Source organism: Sceloporus occidentalis, unplaced genomic scaffold (genome assembly GCF_023333645.1).
Source record: "Sceloporus occidentalis isolate IW3139 unplaced genomic scaffold, rSceOcc1.0.p SCAF_1, whole genome shotgun sequence".
NCBI classification, from domain to species: Eukaryota; Metazoa; Chordata; class Lepidosauria; order Squamata; family Phrynosomatidae; genus Sceloporus; species Sceloporus occidentalis.
The window spans coordinates 3,120,719-3,137,984 of record NW_028316981.1 but is presented as its reverse complement, the minus strand read 5'-3'; the positions used below and the strand labels follow the sequence as shown (position 1 = coordinate 3,137,984).

Below are 17,266 nucleotides of genomic sequence, written 5' to 3'. Positions count from 1 at the left end.
AATGTAATATGAAAGGGCCTTCAATCTCTGTAGGAAGAGCAATGAGTTCAAGCTCCTTACCTAAAGAAGACACATGCTCATAGTTTTCGATCATAACCTTGTTGTACAAAGATTTCTGGTTTTGATCTAACAGTTGCCATTCCTCCTCTGTGAAATACACAGCGACATCCCCAAAGGTCACCTGCAATAGAAAATAGCCCTCATCCAGAGAATGACTAATCAAACCTGGAAGAAAACACATGGTGCATCCCAAATATTATTTTGTCACTTTAGAATACAAATAGAGTGGGACATGTTTGAGTATTCCCCATTTATTTTCCATAAGTGCCTGGGTCTTGAAGAAAAGGGCATGAGGGAAATGAAAGGCTGCAGTCTGGGTCCATAATGATCTAGAAGTCATGTGAGTGAAGACTTTATTGAGCCTGTTCATAACAGGGCGTCTTGGAGGTCTCTGATTCATAGGTTTGTCATTTTGGACTTCCTGATCTGCATTACTATCTGGCGCACATCTAGGTCAGCCTCACCCAATCTGCAGATATTTTTTAATTTCCAGCTACTATGGACAAGTTCTTTAGCAGAGAACACAGGATCCACTATACATTCTTGACAAAAATTTTAAAAAAATCAAAATAATGAAAGCAACAGATTAAACAATTAGGAATTGCTGCCTTTCATGATAGTGCAAAACCAGGTGCCAGAATCAGGTGTTTCCTTCCAACAAAATGGTGGACCAACTCTGCCTAAAAGCCTTGGGTTTGATGCTCATGATAGAATAGTTCTCCTGAAGGACACTGTGAAGGGCCACCACTGGCAGTAAGTCCAGTCCCACCCCCCTGGCCCTGATTGACTGGAAGGGGAAGTAAGGACAAGATGGCAGGAGAAATTGGTCAACTGGCCACTGAAGGTCAGAGGATGATCTCCGACTATCCATGACATCCAGGACTGTAAAAGATGGCTCCATCACAAAGAAGGACAGAGTGAAAGTTAACCTGTTCCAATGTAATCTTTTCTGTAATTTCTTCCATGGAGGAGGAATTCAGTGTAGGTTCTTCTCTTTCCCTACGTTTGGAGCCCATCTTGGACCTATGCAAACCTGAAGAATATAAAAATGGAGGTGTTTTACATGTGCACACATTTATACAATCACCCATGGATCACCAAAAAGACAAATGGTTCTGCAAGACAAAATAACTAAATTGAGGTTCTCACATTGAGCTTGTAAGGCCTGTTTGAGCATGTTAATAGTCAGATGTCTTGGAAGTCTCTCATTCATAAGGTTGCCTTAAGTTGAAGCCAACCAATCTTCTAATGGGTTCCTTCTTTATTTGTTTAAAAAAAATCCTTTTGAGCTTGAATTATCCAAAAGATTTAGCTTTCAGGCAGGAGTAGAAATCTTACAATCCTCCAAGTGGTGGTGGAATACAACTCCCAGCACCCCTTACTGATCTGTTATGCCTTCCAAGGGGCTGATGCCAGGTGTACACCATCAACATTTGGAGGGCCACAGGATGCCCACCCCAGTTCAAACAAAGTAAACTATATGCAGTGAAGGAAACAGAAGCAGAGCCCTCTTTCCTCAAGGTTTTGGAGGGAGCCTCAGATGAGGAGTGTGGAAATAGCTTCAGCACCAGAGATGGTCTTCTCTAACCTGAAAAGATCCCTATCTATTCACACACACACCCTCCCAAGAGCATTACTGTCTGTCAGCCTTCCCAGAAAGGAATTGTGTGCCAAGTGAGCATTTATCTGTCTAGTCAGTCTTTTTGCCTGGGATCCTGTGAACAGGGCCTGCCAGGGATGCAAATTCAAGGTTTGCAGAATGAAGAGAGGAGAGAAGACAGAATGAGAGATTGTCCCATATACACCATTGCTGCCGTTTTAAAAGAGATGGAATGACTGGGTAGCTGCCAGTTCCATTGTTAGCTGGGTAATGGTACAGCCTTTTGAGGTGATACACCTAGTGGAAAGACTTTCACCCATCCCCCTGATGGGTTTTTATGGGGTTAACACAATGGTCCCCAAACATTTTCAAGCTACCATCCCCTTTCTTCTTGGGTGACAATCCTAGTGCCTCCCTATGCCTATTTCTTGGTATTAGGCCAGAGCATTGACCGTTTGCAAGGCAAGAGGAAAGGAGGAGAGCCCGCACGCCAAGGCAAAAAAGGGGAACAGACGTGCAGACTCTCTCCCTTTCCTTGGAAACTGGCCTAAGAGGGTGCTAGGGTTGAGGACCCCCTACTTACCTTTTTTCCTTCAGTGCCCCCCCCCCGAGCTTTACAATGCTCCCAAAGGGCGCTACAGACTACTTTGGGAATCAATGGACTTTAACAGAAGATGTGCCATGTTTTGGGAAGCGGAAAAGGGATGTCAATTGGAGGTGGGCAAAGTGCCATCCAGGGGCCATATGTGGACTTCAAGGTTGTCTTTGAGCCCCTGCCCCCCACTTGCAAGGTCTTCCTCAGGCAAAACAAAGATGCCTTCCCTGCCCTGGGAGCCCTCAGGAGGAGCAGTTTATCTTTCCAAGAGGTCACAACAACACACACCTCCCTGCGTGCACACACCCAGTTTTACAAAATCAGAAATGGATTTCAGATCATGTTTGCCTTGTTTGGAGTGTCTTCCCCTGCAGGAAGTCTGCAAATTGTGCTGGAGAGTCCAGGGGATAAAATGTTTTCCACTTTCCCATTTTAATTTCCTTCAGGGTCTCTTTACTTTACTTCACAGAGAGGTAAGCAAATCTGACTATTGTCTCAAAAATCTCCAAAAAGCCTTGTGGTGTCTTAATGACCAAGAAATAAATCTCAACAAGACCAAAGATTTTGAGATTTAGGGCCATAACAGACTGTAGAAATAATCCATGTTGAGACCACTTTAACTGCCCTGGCTCCATGCTAGGCAATCCTGGGAACTATAGTTTTGTGAGGCATTGAGCCTGCTCTGCCAGAGTTCTTTGTTTGTTTGTGTCACAACAAACTACAGTTCCTAAAACTGCCTAGCACCGAGACAGGGCAGTTAAAGTGGACTCAAGATGGAATATTTCAGCAGAATGTTTTGGCCCTTAGGCCAAAAACCTCCAGAAATCTCCTTTTTTTTATAAGGAAGGTTCATTTTCAAACACTCATTGCTTCTTTATAATATGCTGTTGTTATTCTCTGCCTTAAAGTCATTTCCGACGTATAGCTACTTTAAGGTATGAGGTTTTCTGAGGCTGAGAGAGTGGTTTCCATGGCTGAGCAGGGACTCAAACCCTGGTGTCCAGAGTCATAGTCCAACACTCAAACCACTACACCATACACAGTTACCTAACAGTAATAAATGTTGACATTTATACAAAGGTGATTAAATACCAGATAGGTTTTACTGAAAACCCAGATTAGTTATTTATCTCCTCCTCAATGAATGTTTAGATGCTTTCCTTGTGTGTGCATTTATTTCATACAATACCTCACTCCCTAATTTGGGATGCAGGGCAGTTTACAGCATTTTAATTTAACATATTCATAAATTTAAAGCAGTCGTTAAAACCTTTTAAACGCCATCCTAATAATTCTATGGCACATTAAAAGTCCATCCCCTCCTTTTGGATCCAGTTAGTCATTAAAGCCCTTTCTGAATGAAAAGGCAGAAGGGCAACAAGGACCACAGTTGGGGAGCCAGCTTAATCCCATTGGGGAATCTCCTGCACTGAACCTTCCAGTATCCACAGGGCCAGAAGGAGGAAGGGGCCATTTGCATGAAGACCCTTCCATGCCTTCTGAACTGAGGACAACAGCCACAACATCAATGGAACGCTTCATCAATAAAAGTATAGTGTCTAAATCAAGGGAAGTACATTGTACTCTGCTCTGGTCAGGCCCCACCTGGAATACTGTGTCCAGTTCTGGGCACAATTCAAAAAGGATGTTGAGAAACTGGAGCGTGGGTCTGGAAGCCATGCCCTGTGAGGAATGACTTAGGGAGCTGGGTATGTTTAGCGTGGAGAAGAGAAGGTTAAGAGGTGCTATGATAGTCCTGTTTAAATATTTGAAGGGAATAAATGTCCTATTGAGGATGGAGCAAGCTTGTTTTCTGCTGCTCTAGAAAATAGGACTCAGAAGAATGGATGCAAGCTACAGGAAATGAGATTCCAGCTCAACATTAGGAGGAACCTCCTGACAGGATTCCAGGTGAGGCCTGACCAAGGCAGAATAGAGTGGCACTATTACTTCCCTTGATCTTGACATTATACGTCTATTGATACAGCCTAGAATAGCATTGGCTGTTTTAGCTGCTGCATCACACTGTTGACTCATGTTCAAGTTGGGGTCTACTTGGACTCCTAGATCCCTTTCCCCTCCAAGGCTTGGAGCCTGGCTTCCTCCTCCTCTCCTTCTTCCCCCCAAGAACATTAAGGGGGCTCCCCTCCTTCCTCTCCCCCATCCCTCTCTCCTCTGCCCATCTCTTCCCTTTTATAGCCACTCTGGCATCCCATAAGAGCCCCCTTTATCCCTCCAGGTGCCCCCCCAGGAAAGAGCCCCCTCCACTTGGACCCAGAGTCAAATCCCAGACCACCAAGATGTCCTTCCTTCTGAATTCCTCCCCCCAGAACCTACCTTCCTTCCTTCCTTCCTTCCTTTCCAGGAGAAGACCAAATGAGCCACACACACCCCTTTGTTACCTTCTTCCCTTCCAACCTCCTCCTCAAAATGCCTTCCTTTTCCCGCCAAGGAACTCCTTCCGGAAATTACATCACTCTTCCTCCCCCATCAGCACTTCCGGCCTCTCTAGGAAGCAGAACTCAGTGCTCCTTACAGGACTGAGGGGAAGGGGGGGTCTTTGTTGCAAACCTCTCCTATTCCCCTGAAAGAGGATCCTAGGAATAGGCCCTTATAGAGTCACAATAGGTTTAGTTACATTAAATTACAGTAGCCCTGGGAATAACACATTAATAACATTGATTAATATACAATACTTAATCTCTCAATAACATATTAATAAGATTAATTATGTACAATATTTAATCCTTCAATAACATATTAATAAGATTAATTAATATATAATATTTAATCTCTCAATAACACATTAATAAGATTAAGTGTACAATATTTAATCCTTCAATAATACATTAATAAGATTAAATAATGGACAATATTTAATATCTCAATAAGACATTAATAAGATTAATTAACATATATTTAATCTCTCAATAGCACATTAATAAGATTAATCAATGTATAACATTTAATCTCTCAATAACACATTAATAAGATTAATGTACAACATTTAATCTCTCAATAACACATTAATAAATTAATGTACAATATTTACTCTCTCAATAACACATTAATAACATTAATTAATATACAATATTTAATCTCAATAACACATTAATAACTAAATAATTATATTAGCCTGTTCATAACACATTATTAACTGAATAATTATATCACATTAGTCTGTTAATAACAAATGATGGGGGGGGGGAAGAGAGGTCAGAAGAAATAAATGAATACACTCTGCAATTAATAAATAAATTGAAATAAAGAGATGGTTGGTTTTTCTGCCTCCTTCTCTGAAACCTTTCTCATTATGAGCTAGTCTGGCAGATAGTGTTGGACTACAGCTCTGGAGATCAGGGTTTGATACCCGCTTGGCCATGAAACCCACTGAGAGACCTTGGGCAAGTCACACTTTCTCAGCCTCAGGTGAAGGCAACAGCAAACCTTTTCTGATCTTGCCAGGAAAACCCCATGATACCCTTACAGTTGCCATAAGTCGGAAACAACTCGAAGGTATACACCACACCAGTAGCTACTATTAGTTGTTGCTGTGTGCCTTCAAGCCCTTTCTGACTTATGGTGACCTTAATGCGATCCTATCATGGGGTTTTCTTGGCAAGGTTTGTTCAGAAGGGGTTTCCCATGCCCATCTTCTGAGAGAATGTGACTCTCAAAGACCCTCCTTCAAAGCATGCCCGACAGATGGCCATCCAGCCACTGTTTAAAGACCTCCAAAGAAGGAGACTCCAGCACTCCACCAAGAGAGGGTCGAGAGGTGATATGACAGCCCTGTTTATGTATTTGAAGAGGTGTCACATTGAAGATGGAGCAAGCTTTTTTCCTGCTGCTCCAGAAACTAGAACACAGAACAATGGATGAAAGCTACAGGAAAAGAGATCCTGCCTTAACATTAGGAGAAACTTCCTGACAGTGAGACCAGTCCAACAGTGCAGAGAGTGGTGTGGTCTCCTCCTTCGGAGGTCTTTAAACAGAGGCTGGATGGATGGCCATCTGTCAAAGGGGATGTTTTGATTGAGAGTTCTTGCATGGCAGAAGGGGGTTGGACTGGATGGCCCTTGGGATCTCTTCCAACTTTGATTCTATCATTACTTTTATCCCTCTCTGTATCAGCTTCTAACCCAGTGGTCCCCATCCAGATCAGGTTGGTTTTCTGAAATCACAGTGTACAGGACGTTTTTATTCTGAGATCAATATATCATGGTCAGGCAACTGAGAAAGGCAGCGACAACCCGCTCCTATCATGGATTTATTTTAGCTTCCTGGCCTAAATAAATTCTGGTTTTGTTGTTGGGAAGACCAGATAAAAAATCCAGTCTCACCAACTTCTGACTTTTTAAAATTCAGTTATTCAGTCAGTTTTTAGTTGTGGTTTTTTTTAAAGTATCAAAATAATGGCAATGTAATGACAGAATAGAGGTGTTGCAAATGACTGAATAACTGAATTCTGGAACAGAATGCTAAAGGAGAGAAAACCTGTTGTACACGGTCTTCTTCAATGATGCTTTGAGGTGCAAACTCCAAAGACAAGGCTGAGTGAGGAGCCTGAAAGGCTAATCAGAAAGAAAGGAAAATCTTGCATTGAGAACAAGCACTGATTTGTGAGCTTCTGCCTCAGAGAGTCAAGAGACAGGAGGGAAGACTTGCCAGGACATTCAGACACTTCAACAGTAGTTCTTGGGTATGGCCTGCCAGGGGACAGCAGCTGAGAGGGCCTGGATAGTAAGGACTCTAAACCTTGTCATGCACTGCAAGATCTGGGAGGAAGTGAGAGGAAAGCCACCTCGAGTGCAGTCAAGAGAGGGACCAAGCACATGATTAAACTGTGGAATCCACGGCCACCAGACTGGACCATGAAATTGCAGGTAAATTTTTGTATTGTATTTTATTTGTTGTGTTTCAAGTGCCAGTATGGTGCAGCGGTTTGAGCGTTGGACTGTGACTCTGGAGACCAGGGTTTGAATCCCTGCTTGGCTTTGGAAACCCACTGGGTGACCTCAGACAAGTCACACTCTCAGTCTCTGAGGAAGGCAAAAGCAAAATACCTCTAAACAAATTGTGTAGGTAATCTTAGGATTGCCATAAGTCAGAAATGACTTGGAAGGCACACCACAACAACCACCACAATGTTCCATTTCTGTCCTGGCTTGCCTCAAGAGAGCTTGAGGGAGCATCGTGGCTTTCCTCGCTTTTCCCCATATTATTCTGACAACAATCCTGTGAGGCAGGGTCAGGCAGGGAACAAGAGTGACTGACTCAGGGTTTATTTGAGGCTGGCTGTGTCTCTGGGACCTTTTCATGGGTCACTGGGGACAAAAAGATGGTTAGGCTCCCCACTCTTCCTACCAGCTGTGACCAAATTCTTGGCTTTGCCTTTTTGACTCTTTGTCTTCTCCATTTTCTTTTTCTTCTTTCAACACTTTTAGAAGGGGCTGCAGGACAAAAACCTCCCTCCCTCCCCTCCCCTCCCCTCCCCTCCCCACCCACCCAGCAGTGTTACCCCTTGGCTCTCCCTGTCCTGCCTCCTCCAGGCACTGCTCTGTGGTGGAAATATTCCTTGTTGAAATAAAAAGCTATAGAAAGATGGAGTCACCTTTGTCAGCCAGAGAGATGGTTTTTGAAATAAAGGCTTGGAGTTTAGTGAAACTAGAGCAAAGGAATAATGAGTGCATCTTGACCTGGATGGAAGCTGGCACCAGTAAAAAGACATAACATAAACTACTGAGATAAGGACATTCAGAAGCAAGGTTAGGAGGAAAGCCACTGAATTCCTAAAGGAGAGGGTAAGGAGTGATGATGCAGTTTTAATGTATGCATGTATTTCTGTTCTGATTGTAAGAATTCTGTATGTTTAAATTGTAATTAGCCAATCAGGTGTATTGAAGAAGCTTCTTTGTCTTGAATAATATAAAAAGAGCCATTTTGTCTTGTTTGGGGTCTCAGCTTTTGGAACTTGAATTCCACTGAGTTCATTGTTTTCCTTTGTCGACAATTGGAAATAAACTTATGGATTTTCAATTACTAGGTCCTCTTGCCAATCCTTGCCAATTCTATTGCTATGCCAATCCTAGAAATTTAAGTTTCCTGAAATTTCTGTTACATATTTGGCGAGCCAGCCAGGAGTAAAGGCAAGCAAGAATTGGCAAAGAGTGGAAGAACTTATCTTCCTGCAGGCTCTATGTGTTTTTGGCATTGAGCGGACCCTTGTGAGAAGGCCCTGGCGCCATCCAACATCTTGATTGGAAGGGCTGAACATAAGGATTGGCTCAGTGGTAGGAACAGAGTTTAGCCTATGTGAGACCACTTAGTAATTTGAAAATTCACTGGGGGAAAAGGAAAGGGAAAAAAAAATAGAAAAAGAATCATCTCTTCAGGAACAGGTAAAGTATAAAATATAGGGAAAAGTGCACTAAAAAGGGAGCCTCGTTGACCGGTCCAAATCTTTGGATGCGAGTGGGAGAAAGGACCCCCTCCCTGTGTTAGCTGAGCCAGTAGCAAAGGTTCTGCCCAGAGAAGCCTTCTTGCCAAAACTCAGGAACCGGGCCCCTAGGGAACATAAGCAAGGAACTGGGAACTGAAAGGAGGTAGATTGTGGTGTAAGTATTGAAATAGCTAGAAGTTAGGTGCTGGTGGAGAGTTGGAGGAGAGCATTGGTCTACTGTGAGTATAAATTATGGTTGTGATATTTTGTTTCATTCTGTCTGGTTGTGGTGGAGGCTTCAGTAAAGACTGTTGAGCTCCAGTAAAGAGTAAAACGTGGGTATATAACGTGTGGAATTTGTCTGTATGTAGTGTCTGAGATTTGTGGGTTTTGCAATCTGTCCAGTGTGTACTATAGTGTTTGCGCCTGTTGAAATTGTGCTTGTGGTCTTTTGTTGTTTTGTGTCTAAGGATGGCTGAGGGAGGTAAAACTCCTTTGGATTACATGGTTGGTCATTTTGATGAATGTTTTAGGAAAGGCATGGGGAAACGTTTGAAAAAGGAGCGATTAATCTTTTTGTGTAAAGATGTTTGGAGTCAGATTTTGCGAAATTGGCCGAGAGAGGGTAGTATAGATATTGACATTGTCTTGCAGTTGTATTCTAAAACATTGGAGCCAGAAAGAGGGTTACTCAATGATTATTTGTATATTTTCTATTGGTATAAGACTGTTTTAAAAAGCCCACCTGGGTTGAATAGCTGCAGAGAATTGGTGTTTAAAAAGGATGAGAGATTAACTAGTATTAAAGAAGCTGTGTTTAAGGTTCAGATTGATTTGGCCCAAATTGTGGAAGAGATAGAAAAGATAGAGATAGACTCTGTAGAGAGAGGTGCAAATCAGGGAAGAAGGCCCCCACATGACAAGAAAAGAGGATTTTGAATTAGCTTTGTGTGTTAGACAGTGGCCAGGAGCAACCCAAGATAGAAACTTGTTGTTTGGGGAAATTGAAATTGTTTAAATTATAAAAATTGGAAATTGCCTTTGTGTCTATTGTAGATAAATTTTGGAAAATTGGTGTTTTAACGTGAGGTTTTCATGATTTTAAATGATCAGTGCCTTTGGGAAAGTTCTGCCCTAAATTTGAATGCATATTTAAATTGAATATTAAGCCTGTGCCTTCCCAGAGACATTGCAAATTCTTTTGTCAGTGAAAGTTTTAAGAAGATGGGCAGAAAGAAGTGCTTTATAGTGGTGTTGTTGTTATGGCATAGTAATAATAAAATAGTGAGTTTTAAGCTTAGCCAGTAAGCTTCAGCTGTGGCCTGATTTTGTGAACTGGGCTGTGGTTGGAAGTTATCTAAGAGAGGAGAAAATTGTGAGAAAGATAAAAGAAAGTGTTTGAAGGTATGAGGATGTGAAAATGATGGTGTGTGAAAGGAGAAAGCTTATGGAGCGAGTTAGCAAGCAAAATGGTTGGAAAATGTTTACAGAGGAAAGTATAAACAAGGTTTGAATTGAAATTGAAGGCTCAAGAATGTTGCAGAAGGTTTGAGTATGTTTAAATGGCTGAGAAAGATTTAGAAATGGGTTTGGTGCAGATGGACAAGTGGTTTGAGTTCTGGCTGGAGTTAGAGAGAGAAAGGGGGGTTAGGGAAAGCCCACGGTTTGCATTTTAAAACTTTTCCTTTGGCTAAAGCTAAAGCAATAGTAGAAGCTATGTTGGAAAGAAAACCTGGAATGGAGTTTCATGTTGCCAATCTGGTGACTTTCACACCAACATGGGTACTTTTCAGAGCCTTTGGTGTGATTTTGGTGATTGGTTTTAATAGTAATTTTGAAAGTTAAGTATTTGGTGAGTTTTGGCCAAACGTTTGGGGAATTATCTTCGAGGCTTGTTTTATTTTTAAAGGCAAAGGATTTTTTTTTTCTTAAGTTCATAGAATAGAGGTTGTGCTTTAGACTTAGATGAAAAAATAGTAAATGTCTTGTTAAGGGTGATCTATGAAGATGCTTGTTAAAAGAGATTGCATTAAGATGGTTTGTTTTCCTTGAGTGGGAAGTGTGTGTGTTTGTAGAGAGAGTTCATATTACATGAATAGCAGCCAGACTGGATTCTATCTGACCAGAGAATGTAAGCTTGTTTTTGATATTTTTAAATTTACAGGCAAGCAGCTTTTTGCTCAATATTTTGTTTTTATTTTCTGGCCTCAAGATGCTCTCATGGGTTTTTAAAATGAAGTTTAAGTTGTGCCTTTGGGAATTTATATATGTTTTTTAAATGCAATTGTTTTTCATTGTGCTTTTTGGATTTTAAATTATTGACCTGTAATCTTCTGATTGGCAATCCAGCTAAATTATTTTTCCAATTAAAGTTGATAAGATTAGTGTGTTAGGCCTGAATTCTTTTGAAGCCTGGGGAAAAGTTAGGATGTTTTGGTTTTGTAAGGCTACAGCTGTGTTAGGCTGAAACAGTTGTTGCAATCATGAGCATTCGAATGCCTGAGGTCATGCAAAGTTTTGGTTAGAATTGGTTTATTTTTTTATTTTTTGAGTTTTAAGTTGTGATCCATGAGTTTCCTGGCCTATTTCCTGGCCTATTGAATTTTCACTTTTTCTGAATATTGTGTGCTTGTTTTGTACTTATTTCAACTGCTAATTTTTGAGGCCATAGCTTTTGTATTTTTGAGCTCAAAGATGCCTGCAAAGTCTTGCCAATGTCATGTTAAATTGGCTTGTTTTAAATCATTTTTTGTTCCTGGTTTTAATTTTTAATTTTGCTCTTGAATATTTTGATTTGTTTTGATTCTTGCTTATTGACTGCAATAATTGTTTGTTTTTTTTTGTTTTAAATTTCTGGCCTAAAGTTTTTGAAATGATTTCTTGTTATAACAGATGCTGAGAACTATTTTTATATTTTTAAGTTTTGAGAATGGCCCATCCAAGAGGTTTTTGTATATTGTTTTAGCTTGAATTTTTATTTTTATTTTTATAATATCTAAATGTATTTTTGAAAGCACCCGAAGTTTCTTTTTGTGATTTTGGAACCCAGAGATCCAGAATATAATTGTTATATTCTGGTTAATTAGTGATTGTCAATTTGATTTACACTCATTGAAATTTATATTTTTTGTTATTTTGAAAAAATAACATGGGGAGCCAGTTGATCCTATGTTGAATTATTATGTGGTTCTGGAATGGAATAAGGAACGATATGAAAGTATTAAAGAGATTGGTATTCTACTATATCGTAGCAAGAGAAAATTTGGAAACACTTTACAAATTCAAATTCTGGTTTCCACTGCCAGACGTAATCAAAATTAATCAAGTTAAATTCAAGCCAGCATGTGTGAAATTGTATCCTAATTCCAAGCTAGAATATATCATTTTGGCCTGAGAGGAGTGACTAAAAAAAGAGCATGAACTGATTTTTTTGAGTCTTGAGTAAAAAGCAAAGAAGTCACTCTATCATAGTTTTGTTTTTTCCTGTTCCCTGTTCTGTTGTCAAACTGTTGTGGATTCAAATGAGATAAAGCTGTGAGTACATTGAGTCAGAGTTAAAGTTTCATATTCAGTATGTATATGTAAATGCAGTCTGTAAAATTAAGGTTACATATTATTAAAAAAAGCATTCAAAAGGTCCAAAGATGCAGGCATAGATAAAAACCTAAAGCATAAAGAGCTCAGAATGACCCAAGAATGATCCAGGGGATCTGTTGTTAGTTAGAGTTAGCAGTGAGACATAAATTCTAGAAGAGAAATATCTTAGCAAAGCCTATAAGAGGGGAGTTAATGAAATGTGGCTAAAGTATACCTTTAATGTATTCATAACATTCTAATAACTTGTCAATTAGTATTTTTCAGTTTTTTTTGCTTTTCCTTTGCCTGGGAAAAGGGGGGGCACAGACAAGAGGAACGAAGTTTAAGCCCCACTTACAACCGGAAGCTGAGTGGGCTCTACTTCGCCATCAATCAAGAAAAGCTAGGCTGCACCTTTCCAGGACTTCAGGTGCTCTACGCCAGCTCCTCTGAAAGAAAGATTTCAAATGCTCTCTATCACCCCTTTTCTCTTTTATGATTTCCTATATGTTTGTTATAAGTGATGCACAAAAATAATAAAAAGAATACACATACAGGTGCATGTCCCATTTTCACACCCCAGAAGCTGAAATGGGCACCACCTTGGACTTCAATCAAGTTTGAGCTGAAGCTCCATCAAAATATTATTTTTTTCAGAGACATTGCCTCTTTTTCTTGTCTATATTCCTTGTTTGTGTTCTTTATTCATGTTTCTGTTTGTTGTCTGAGGTTTTTATAAGTGATTAATGCTAAAAGTGATAAAGTTCAATCATACATATTCTCAAATCAAATCACATTCCAAAACATAAGCCTACATATACATGCACATATGTTCCTGACATAAGCAATAACATATGATTTTCACACTAAAGTTAATAAAGCAATCCTATTGAAAAGAAGAAATAAGCTCATCAAGCTCCATGATCAAAGACATAATTGTGTTTGTCGTCAGGATTCCTATTGTTAACTGTGGAATTGGCATAAAATTCAAGTCAAGCATGGTAAGTTTTTTTCTCAGGACGCTCTTTGAAAGGAGGGAGACTTTTATACATCTGGAGATAGTCTTAAAGTGTGAAGGCCAGATCTATTCTGATTAAATGGCATTACACAACAAGAGCTATTCCATAGTGATCTCCCTGAGGAAACGTGAGATGGAAGATGCCCCTGGAGTGGAAGAACATCTGAAACATGGTGGCACCCTGGGCATTCCTATTCTGTTATGAGAGTAGTCCAGAGAAGCATAGTAACAGTTGCTTGGCAAGAGTCTGTAACCAGGCTAAAAATTATAGTTTCTCAATGAGATGTGATTCTGACAGCAGATACAATATTCTTTATAGTGGAGTTTTCCTATTGAATCATGAAACAAATACACAATACATCACTATTAGAAGATTAGCTTGGTGGCAAGAGTAAACTCCAGAGAATCAGATCCAACAAAAGTGTCAAAGGGTTAAAAGCAATGAGAATATGTGTGTTTAACTAATGCTATACACTGTCTTTCTGAAATTGGACCGACTGGAAGATGTTATTGCCTGGTGATGGTAAGAATATTAATATTTTGGTAACTGCTAGACAGGTTTGTTTTGTTCTGAGTTTAGAGTGTCATATAAACATAGTTAATAGTTGATAGTATCATGCAATATGAATATTGATGAAACATCAAAAGGGGGGAATGTGGTGGAAATATTCCTTGTTGAAATAAAAAGCTATAGAAAGATGGAGTCACCTTTGTCAGCCAGAGAGATGGTTTTTGAAATAAAGGCTTGGAGTTTAGTGAAACTAGAGCAAAGGAATAATGAGTGCATCTTGACCTGGATGGAAGCTGGCACCAGTAAAAAGACATAACATAAACTACTGAGATAAGGACATTCAGAAGCAAGGTTAGGAGGAAAGCCACTGAATTCCTACAGGAGGGGGTAAGGAGTGATGATGCAGTTTTAATGTATGCATGTATTTCTGTTCTGATTGTAAGAATTCTGTATGTTTAAATTGTAATTAGCCAATCAGGTGTATTGAAGAAGCTTCTTTGTCTTGAATAATATAAAAAGAGCCATTTTGTCTTGTTCGGGGTCTCAGCTTTTGGAACTTGAATTCCACTGAGTTCATTGTTTTCCTTTGTCGACAATTGGAAATAAACTTATGGATTTTCAATTACTAGGTCCTCTTGCCAATCCTTGCCAATTCTATTGCTATGCCAATCCTAGAAATTTAAGTTTCCTGAAATTTCTGTTACAGCTCCTTCTCCCCTAGGATGCTCAAGGGACCCCTTTTCCCCTCCCAGGAACATGGGGGACTGAGTCTGTTGCCTTCCCATCATTTTGCTTCTCCTGTCTGTCTAGAGAGCAAATCTCAGTTCCTTTTGCCCTTTGAGGTCCATTTGAACCCGTAGTGGATTGTTTTTGTTTACTTCCATTTTCTCCCACAATAAAACTAATTGCCTTTTCACCAGAGTCTCTTGTGCATATCGCTTCCAGTTTGAAGTATGAAGGGATAGGTTATAAATGATAAATAAAACTACTTTTAAAACCTTATTTACACAGAACTCCCGTTTTCATCCCAGTGAAACGGATGCGTTTACAGCTTTCTTACTTGGTCTCTTTGACATCTTCTTGCAGCAACAAAACTCAGGGATGATGGAAGGGAAACACCCAGAAGAAAAGAGAGTCTGGATAAGGCCTCTGGAGCCCCAGCAGTGCCTGGGGGAGAGACCAGGGAAAGGAGGCATCCAGCCAACTCCAACAGTCCCTCAGCTGCTGCTCACTGCAAAGAGGGAGAACCTGAGTTTGAGGGCAGCTGGAAAAGGAGAGTCATAGTATATTCTTCTGGGGGAGAGAAAGAGAAGGGGAGACTTTTGCCCAATTTTCTGGATTTACTATAGAAAGATGTAAGTACTGTTCTTCCTCCCCCCCAAAAAAACCAAAACAAAAACCCAAAGTAGACACATTGAATCCCTTGTAGAATGGTGCATCAAAGCTCATGTAAGCCTTATGGATTCAGTGGGCCTATTCTGTTTGGGACTACTAATAGGATCTAGGCCTATGACTCCTGAAACAGAAGAATTACAAACCAAATATAGAAATAAATGGCTTTCCACTCCAGGTCTGTTTGCTTCTGTTTCTGGAAAAATGGTTAAGTTGGATCTAATGTGAGGGAAAGTGGGTGCAGGATTGCACATTAAGGGTTCGATCTAAACTTAAGTCATTCCCAATAAAAACAACAGAAGAGTTAGTCATGGCTCAGGTGCCTCATTCATTCTATGCATTTTTTCTAAGCATTAATATAAAAAAGCATACTGGGGGAGGAGGCCAAACCCTTCCCTATCTCACAGTGTGGAATTATTTTCTACTCTCCAATCCTGGTTCCTTTGACATTTTCAGGAGGCTCACCAAAATCACCATTTTCAGGAGACTCCCAAACTGACCTCCTAGGAATGTTTACTTTCCAGTGGCATAGCTGTTCCCACCGGACTGTGATCGCAATTGATTTTATTGGGAACATTTTATTGGGAATTGTTGTTTTAACTCTATTTTATGGTGGGAGGGAGTTTTAGGATCTTTTGCTATGTTTTTACTTGAGGTTTGTTGTGTAGCATTTTTATTGTTCTCGTTTGTTGTTACCTGCCTCAATTCAATACAGGGAGAGGTGGGATACAAATAAATATTATTATTATTATTATTATTATTATTATTATTATTATTACAATGTTTACTTTCGCAAGGGCTGGCAATCCTAGGAAAATTTTGTGGAAAGTCCAGTTCATGTGTCTCCTTCCCCTACTTTCCAGCGAATCACAGCTGGGCCTTACAGGGCAGATAAATATGTCTCCTCTCATTCCTCAGAGGAACATTTTTGCATTTATTTATTTATGGATGATGACAAAACTGCTCTGTGATGATCTGAAGCCAACTGCCCTCTTACTTGTGCCTCCTGTTCTGGGTTGTTGTGAAGGTAAAGAGATGGAGATCATCTCTGCTTCCCAAAACTGCTCCTATTCACAAAAGTGATTTACATCACCCCACGCTGTAGTTTTACATCCTAAAGGATTGTTTGGTGCAGTCAATGACAAAAGTGTCCCACTAATTTCAGTGGCATAATTTTTTTTAATGGGTGGAAAAAAACACTTTAGAAACTTTCTGCTAAAAATACTCAAAGCAGTACCAGAAAGGAAAATTGGGTGGTGGAAAGGTTTATAAAGGTGTGTAGAGGGATATTCAGGCTTCCTAGTGTTGCTGGACCCTTGGCCAGCATGCCTAATAAAGAGAGATGCCAGGAGTGGCAGACCAGCAAACATAAGGAGGGCCAATGCGATTTTAGGCTGCACCAATGGAAGTATAGTGTCTAGATCAAGCGAAGTAATCCCACCTGGAATATTGTGTCCAGTTCTGGGCACTCCAATTTAAAAAGGGCATTGAGAAACTGGAGCGTGTCCAAAGGAGGGATGCTTTGATTGAGAGTTCCTGCATGGCAGAATGGGGTTGGACTGGATTGCCCTTGTGGTCTCATCCAGCTCTATGACTTTTCCTGAATTGACCCCCTCTACATTTTTTTCCTTTGCCTGGGAAGGGGGAGGTATCTTTTTCCAGCTCCAGGAAACCCAAGAGGCAACCCTCCTCCTACCTCAAATCCCACCAAAAGGAAGGCAGCCCTTGCCACTAGAAGGCATTGCCCCCTCTCAAGTGCCCAGAAGGGTCTTCTTCCCTCTACACTCCCCCCTGTGTGTCCCAAATCCTGCAAAGGAAAGAAAGGCAAGGAGCCCTGGGAGGGTAGAAGCAAAAAGATGGAGGGTCTGAAATGGGGGGGGGGGCTTTCCATTCCCACTAATCCCTCCAGACCCTCCCCCCCCCCCGATGCCTAGGGCTATTTGTCATTTTATTGCCCACTGGTGTATTTCTCCCCCCCCCCCCCAAAAAAAAGGCCCACCTGGGGGGGTTCTCTGTCCCTCTCCCTTTTTCCTTCTGGCCCATACTTGAACCCCCTCCAGGCCCCCCAAATC

The 17,266-nt window shown here is 40.6% G+C and overlaps 1 protein-coding gene across 1 annotated transcript in view; it reads right to left on the bottom strand.

Annotated features, from left to right (window-relative positions):
* LOC149320390 (uncharacterized) overlaps positions 1–16,620 on the bottom strand; it is a 36,142-nt gene extending 19,522 nt beyond the window's left edge. The window contains exons 1-3 of the mRNA XM_089502619.1: positions 14,863–16,620; positions 990–1,093; positions 61–181 (exon numbers count right to left, since the gene is read on the bottom strand). Of these exons, the coding sequence (XP_089358745.1) occupies positions 61–181; positions 990–1,093; positions 14,863–14,998 (361 nt within the window). The 5' untranslated portion in view covers positions 14,999–16,620. The remainder of the gene's footprint in view (positions 1–60; positions 182–989; positions 1,094–14,862) is intronic.
* Between the last annotated feature and the right edge of the window lie 646 nt (positions 16,621–17,266).